This window comes from Arachis ipaensis, chromosome B8 (assembly GCF_059453495.1).
Source record: "Arachis ipaensis isolate K30076 ecotype BB chromosome B8, ASM5945349v1, whole genome shotgun sequence".
Lineage (NCBI taxonomy): Eukaryota > Viridiplantae > Streptophyta > Magnoliopsida > Fabales > Fabaceae > Arachis > Arachis ipaensis.
This window is the reverse complement of record NC_142443.1, coordinates 68,667,292-68,675,270: the sequence shown is the minus strand read 5'-3', so window position 1 is coordinate 68,675,270 and position 7,979 is coordinate 68,667,292. Positions and strand designations below refer to the sequence as shown.

The 7,979-nt window shown below is 33.4% G+C and overlaps 1 protein-coding gene across 2 annotated transcripts; it reads right to left on the bottom strand.

Moving 5' to 3' along the window:
* Positions 1-513: 513 nt before the first annotated feature.
* Positions 514-5,155, bottom strand: ATI1 (mesoderm induction early response protein). 2 transcript variants are annotated; one of them, XM_088496807.1, is made up of 4 exons: positions 4,904-5,155; positions 4,268-4,332; positions 1,634-2,458; positions 514-999 (listed from the first exon to the last, which is right to left on the bottom strand). In XM_088496807.1, the coding sequence occupies exons 3-4, from the start codon at positions 2,456-2,458 to the stop codon at positions 895-897; spliced, it is 930 nt and encodes a 309-aa protein (XP_088352933.1). In that variant the 5' UTR covers positions 4,268-4,332; positions 4,904-5,155; the 3' UTR covers positions 514-894. The 2 variants fall into 2 exon arrangements, with proteins under 2 accessions (XP_088352933.1, XP_016170782.1); XM_016315296.3 differs by having other exon boundaries at positions 514-1,002; positions 4,904-5,142.
* Between the last annotated feature and the right edge of the window lie 2,824 nt (positions 5,156-7,979).

Genomic DNA, 7,979 nt, shown 5'->3' with positions numbered 1-7,979 from the left:
CAATATCTGAAAAATTGGTGGACTACATTAAGCTCCAAAGTGCACACATACTCATTGCAATGTTCTTGCTGGTTTTCTGAGTTCTACACTTCTAGGGTTGCTTCCACGGAAATATTCTCCCACAAAACCACAACTAAAAAGACGAAAGTAATTGTTCTACTCAGGTGAATTATGATTGTCTTTAATTAATGGTGGATTGTAGATTTGTAATTTAATAGCTTGTTTTGATTAATGTTTCTTGTCCTTTATTACATGGGTACATCTGACCAAGGAAAAGGAAAAAAAAAAAAAATTGAAAACATGGTACAAATACAGATGCATGCAGGATATGAAAATTCTGCAAGAAAGTATTTCCAACATAATATGATACTGGCATTGGGCATAAGAAGTTTTAAAATTTGAGGTTAGCTATTAAAGTGTCTACAAATTACCATGCGATTAATCACTATGCTTAACAATAACAACAGATACTCTGGTTGTAAAAAGAAAAAAGATCATCAGAACAGTATCGGCTGACATGGAATTCTGTTACAATTTCATTTTCATTTTCATCTCATCCTTAGTGCATAAAATGTAATGTCGATAAACAGAATGAAACAAACTTACTATGTTGAATAACATTCCATAGCTATACATTGCAAATCACAGCAGAGATCAAGAAAATTCACAATATGAAATATTTTCACAACATTCACAGAATGGAAGGTCAACCAATCCTAGTCCCAAGCCAGCACAATAGCCATGATAAATTGGAAACTTGACCTATCCTAATGTCAAACCTGCATTTCAGACAACCTTAGCATTTCTCTTTCACAGCCTTTTTCGCACCCACAATTTTTCGTCATCATCTTTAGTTTTCACAATAGTTGGAGCTACATGCACCGAGCAATACTCTCAAGTTTCACCGGAGGAGCCTCCCCTAATCAAGGAACCACGACGGTGGCCACCAACAATCACATCTTTGAGCCGATATAAGGGAACAAGTACCCTGCTTCTTGCCTGCTAAACCCCAAATATTCAATTTGAAGCATTAAATAAAAAAGAGAGCAGCTAAAGCTTTGCACCAAAATGTAGTAATAGCAATCTTAATTTTTGAAGTGATGCCAATTTCATTTTGGTTTTAAATCACTATACGCGGTCATCCATTTTTTATTCATGATTTTCACACTCAGCCATTCAACATTCTACATCATCATTTATTCATTCCTACTCCAAGTATCACCACCAGAAGAATCTTAATGTGTAAAAGACAATTAAGTGCACATGTTGTCATGCTGATTGTAGATAAGTATGCTGTGCACAAGTACAGTCAAAGACACTAGTCTAAGTAAGTGTGACAAAATAAGACTTCTTTCTATGTTCCAAGTGAATGCAATGCTATGAACTGATACATTTTGCTTTTATATCAAAAGATTAACTGATACAGTCTAAAAAAGGTTTTACACTGTCAGAATAATCAAATAATCATAAAGTTCTACGTCTAAAGGAAAAGTTATACACATTACTGGTCTAGCAACAATACGGTATAAGATGACTATGTTAAAATACTTCGAAATTGACAGTGAATGAAAATATTTTAGACTAAAATATGACAAAAATAAAGCTTATCGTAGTAAGAGTTGAAATAGAATACCTCATCATTTACACTAAGCCACTTGAGTTGCAAAGCTCTTTCCTGCTGCCAGCGATGCCCAAGCATCACAAGGCCCATCACTGCAGCAGCAATGAAAACAGACCAAAATGTGCTTGTATCTTTTGCATGAGCATATAAGGAGGCAGCTCTTCGCTTCCACCAAGCACCACAAGGAAGATTTGAAGAGCTGCATTTATCATCTTCAGAAGGTGTCTTTGATTCCGCTAAATTGGGAGAGGTATTTGACCCTTGCTCTGTTTCAGCCTCACCTATGATTTCTCCATATGGTACACCACCAATGGCCGTTTCACTGTGGAAAGAAGTGTATTTTGCAGAGTCATACAAAGTTTCCTCTTTTCCAGTCAAATCAAAACCGGGTAGAGTTGTACCTTCCTCAAACTGTTTCCCATAAACAGACAACCTGCTGATTTTCTCATCAAAATATGGTATACCCTCAAAATCCTCTGAAACATTTAACCCTGGGAATGTCAAGTTTTCTTCACCCTTTCCAACAGATCTGGTCCCTTCTTCATTAGTACTCTCAGATGCAACATCTTTGCTTCCAGATTCGTCATGAATCTCGCTACAGTCAGGCTCCACGGGCAAGTTCTCATGTTGACTGGGTGGAAAGACAAAGTGGCCAGACATGAACAATGCGCGTGACGTTTCTGCTTCATCCTGTGCATGTATGTCTTCCTTGTTGCCATCCTTCAACTCAACTTCATCTGGACCAGGAGCAGCAGCATATGTTGATGCTGTGAGAGATACAACCTCCCAATCAGCGCCACGGGAAGTCTTTTCATCTACATTCTCATTGTCGGCCATCTTTTGTATTCATTAGAAAAACATGTCAGAAATCCAGTTCTATGTAGAGTAAACTTAGTCAAATAAACGACTATATACCAATGCACACATACAATACAAGCATATATGAAAATCAATAACCTAGCAAAAAACTGCAAGTTTTTAAAGAAAAAAGATATAATAAAAAAAGATACAATCATGAACGTAATGTAGCTGGACGTGCGGACTGCATGTCGTAAATGTTTGTAGAGTAATCAATTATAAAGAAGGGAGCTTTTGACTTTTTGCTTAAATATGTGTGTGGGTGTGGGATTGCTCAATTTATAAATCAACAGGTACACATCATTTGAGATTACTATAATTTTATTTAAAAAAAAGTGCAACTTGTGTGGTGGTGTTCAATGCATAAGTTTTTGGTGATCTTGTTACAAGTGACATACTCAGATATGAAGGAGATGCGACAGATTAAGTTGGGCAACTTTGTTCTTAATAGGGCAGAGACAAAGTGAGAAGAAAGATGATTCAAGATAAAATAAAACTAAACCAGGTTAAATGGGTAATCTAAAATGTGGACGAACCTTGGTGAACGAGCAATCATCATCAATTTAAAATTTGAATCACAACTAATCATAAATTGCATACCATACTTACAGTTATTAGCTACTATTTCTCTACTTACACTGAATAATCAAGATAACTCAATCTAACAATAACAGTTTCCATTACAATCTCATCAATGCAACTGAAATCAAGTAACAAGCACAACTGCTTATAAACATCAACAGAAGAATCCAAGTGAAATAACACTCTATACAGGATCCTATGATAACACTAAGCACAAAACCAAATAAAACAACAAATTCAATCCCACTCACAAAGATCAGGTTCTAAACCAATACATGGATTTAATTTTCTTACTCGAAAATAGAATAAATGAGATATGGCAAACAATTATTTTTTTTGGGAAAAAAAGAGAGCTGAAAACATCAACACTATGACCAAATCAGACATAAAGTCATAAACAGAACAATGGGTTAGGATGATGAGGTTCCTATGGGGTTGGAAGTTTGGGGAGGTGCTTTGAGTGGGGCAAGGGACTGGGGGAATATTATATTTTGATCTAAGATTTATCGGGTCAGTTACCCTTTGTAGCAGGTGGAGCGAGGAGTGGAAAGGAGGGGTGTTACCGGCTCAAGCTGTTGTCAACATTCACCCGAAGACTTGATGGCACTTAGAGAGCATTTGCTTCGTAGCAGCCCTACCTAATCACTTATAGATATCCTGATAGCTCAAATTACCCAAATAGTTTCTTGCAGAATATATCGATTAACATTACACTTATTGATAAGTATTTTATCCCAACAGTTCTTGACTCAAAATAATCCTCTTTCCTCAGGATTACTCCCTACAAAATCCATTTGTTAAATCTCTCCCTTAGATGAGATCATACACTGAAATTATAGCATATATATCCAAAATAACATATATGGTAACATAGCTCTTTCCAAACCCATAGTAACATGCTACGAGGAACTTCTAAAGCCCTAAATCAAGTTCGATCAAGATTTGATAGTGACTTTTAAGGCATAAACCAACACTACAAAAGGTTTCAAAACATAAAACAATGAATTAGCTTATCTCGTGCCAAGTTAGAAAACACCATTTAGATAAAGCTTAATTTCTACTCCATAAATCCCTGAACATGTAACAAAAACTCATTAACATTCTTTAAATACCTACGTATATACATGTTCTTAAAAATAAAACGGCAAAAGGTACGTACAAAGATACTCTATTCTCAACACAATCATGAACATATTATTCACTCACAGTGCTTGATTTGCAGAAGAGGCTCTTCGGAACTACCGAGCTATTGTGTTGACTTGCACCAGGATCTAATATCATAAAATCAATCATAAGCATATGTTCAGCATTTCCTTTCTTATTTCAAAGCATGCATAAATAACACTTTTTCTGAAAACCCACAGTTGGTCATTTTCATACTCCAAAATAAATAAACAATCAAATACATACAAACTCTTGTTATTGAATCAATTTCAACTAAAAGTCATCCTCTGTAATAAACCCTAAAGATTCTTACCAAATTGAAGTATACCTTGAAATAATATTTCTAGTCCTAGTTACCTTATGAGACCTGAAGTCAGAATCTTTTGTCATTTTCTTTATTCTTCTCTGAATAACAAATTTTTTTATTATTATTATCCCCAGATTCACATGAGCTTAACTTGAACTAATAACCACCCAAAAACGCACAACTCGCTAGCACCACTACGTACAAACACGCAGATTTTTCCGCTTCCTCTGTTGAAATGATTCCTTATGGTTGATTCGGGAAAAGAACAGAATCCATCACAATCAATCAAAATTTACAAGCTCTAAATCAATCAATCAATCATTAATTAAACCTGAATAAAGGAATCGAATCAGGTATTTATGGGAGCGTACCAAAGAGTCATGGGTCGACTGACCAACCACTTCCAGCAGGGTAAAGGGAACTGAGGCGCGACGGCGGCGGCAGTCGTGGATTGTGGTGGGGACCGGAGAAGAGAAGAGAAGAGATCGGGATACGAGAAATGAGAATAATGATTGATGAATGAGCAACGAGAGAAGAGAGAGAGAGAGAGGGGGGTGGGGGGAGAAGATTCTGGTTTTCTGGGTCAGGAGTGGGGCTTCGATTTCTGCGTGGTCCCCACTACTTACGTACATCTATATCCATTGCGTTTTTTTTTTTTTAATTACCACTAAACCAATATGTTGTTTTTTTGGTGACTAAACCAATAGGTCCTCTAGTCACCAAAAAAAACCAATAGGTCCTCTACATTTTAGATTTAACTCTAGAGAGTAAAGTTACTATTTATTTTTTAAGTGGGACTAAGAGAATATATGAAAGAAGTGAGAAATCTCACTTTAATCTTTAAAATAAAAATCTAAAATTTAGAAAATCTAAATTCAAATCAATATGTTATTTCAAAAAATGGGATGACCTTTTTTTGGATTTTTTATTTTAATAAATAAATAAATTATAATAATTATTAAAATAAATAATTTAAAAAACATTTATCAAAATAAATATTTCTCTCTTATTTTATTTATTAAACGAGATAATTTTGAATTGCAAACGAGATAAGACAGATGAACGCAAAACGTATATATCTCGTTTATACTATAAACGAGATGTGTTATCTTAATCCAAATTTTTAGCATGTAATTAGTAGTTAAAAATGTTGGTAGAAGAGATTAAAATGAATATGTTTGATCAAGTAGTACTTAAAAAGAGTATATAAAAAATTTTAGATTAAATTATAGATTCAATTGGATTGATTTAAATTTGAAAAATAAAAAATTCGTACGTATTCAAATTTCATGATGAGAATAAATACGGTAATTGTGTCTACTCCTACAAATAGAAAGATGTGAAGTTGATGCACGATAAATAAAATAGAAAAAAATGAGAAGAGAATTGAAATGATTATCTCCCACTCTTTCTTTGTTTTATTAATCCCCATCAACCTCTCCTAATAATTGATAACCGGTTATTTATTTATCCCCGTCAATCTCTCCTAACAATTGACAACCATTATCTCCTACTCTTCCTCTATTTTATTTATCTCCATCAACCTCTGGCAAAGGTTATCTCCCACTCTCCCATTCTTTTTCTATTTTATTTATCGTGCATCAATTTTAGGCTTCTCATCTTTCAATTTTTAGGAGTGGGCACAATTACCGTATTTATTCTCATCATGGAACTTGAACACGTACAAATTTTTTATTTTTCAAATTTAAATTAATCCAATTGGATCATAATTTAATCTAAAATTTTTTATGTACTCTTTTTTAATACTAATTGATCAAACATATCCATTTTAATCTCTTCTACAAACCTTTTTAAGTACTAATGGCATGCTAAAAGTTTGGATTATTGATATTATTAAGAGAGAAGTATTTATTTTAGTAAATATTTTTTAAATTATTTATTTCACTAATTATTATAATTAATTTATTTATTAAAATAAAAAATCTTTTTTTTCCTCATAGAAAAATATATCTTTTGGAGAAAAAAAAAAGACACCTTGTGAAGTATGGACACTTTGTTGAGTTATTGTATCTGTGTATTGGACACGTGTCTGCCGTGTCCGTGTTCTAATAAAAAATAAAAACTTCTTTGAAACACACTTAGACATACTTAAATACCATCACGTGTCAGCGTGTCCAGTCTTATTCTTAACATGTATTATTGAAATGAATTTAAAAATAATATATATTATTTATTAAAATAAAAAATATTTTAAATACTTGATATAATTAAAGAAAGACATTAAAAACAGTAAAAAAATTATTTTATATTTTAATATTAATAAAAACTTAAAATATCATTATAATTTATCTAAAAAATATTTTATATGTTATATATATGTCGTGTCCCTGTATCTTATAAGATTTTAAAATTCGTATGTCTGCATGTCCCGTATCGTGTACTATCCCATGTCCGTGTTAGTGTCCATACATCATAGAATTTTATTAATGTAATAAAATGATTAGTCTAATTGGACATACAATATAAAAGACAAAAGTAAGATGGGTATTCCAAAACAATGAAAGAACAATGTCTGGTTAAATCTTTTCTCCTCCTTATTTCAGGTTGTTCTTGAAGCCATAACCACCATCTCCATGGTTCCATATACTGGTTTGGACATGTGAGTTCGTCCAATCTCCAAACTATTTCTGAATTTGAACAGAATGTCATATAATGTACTGTAGTTTTAATAGCACCAACACAACGAGAGTAATTGGGGCTCACAGTATTGATTCTGGTATGTAACTTAGCTATAACTGTCAATCCTTTATGCATCACTTTCTAAAGAAAGGATTTAATTTTTGGTTGACATTGTTGTCTCTGGATGGATCTCTAAACCTCCTTGAATCTACATTTCTTTGGAAGAAATTTGATTGGAATGTGGTAGAACTGGAATGCCAACAAGTAGCCTAAGGCAACAGAATAACTTTCATTCTTCTCTCTGGTCCAGGTAACAACATCTTCTTGTTGAGAAATGGCAGTCTCCAGAATAGTGTTTGCCACTGTTGATTGAAACGTATAATTGATTAGTTCTTGATTCCAAGTTATGTTTTGTTGCATGAGTTTAGATACCCAAATTGGATTGTTTTGTCCATTGTAGTTAAAATAAACTTCTATAGGTGGAAATTTTTTATCTAGTTATCTTCAGTAATCTTTACCGAATTGTCTCTTCTTATGTCCCATGTCATTTTTCAATACCTTTCTGCCTTCTAAAATACTTTGCCATCCCAAGAAGGGTTATTTTCTATTTCTGCGTGCAAGAAGGTTGAGAATTTGAAATACTTACTCTTATAGACTTTATGAATAAGAGAGTGTGGCCTTGTAATTAATTTCCACGCTTGTCTCTCCAATATAGCTAGATTAAAAGATCTAAGGTCTTTGAAATTTAGACCTCCTTCATCCTTGAGTCTACAAGTAACCTTCGAACTAACCCATTGCATCTTCCAC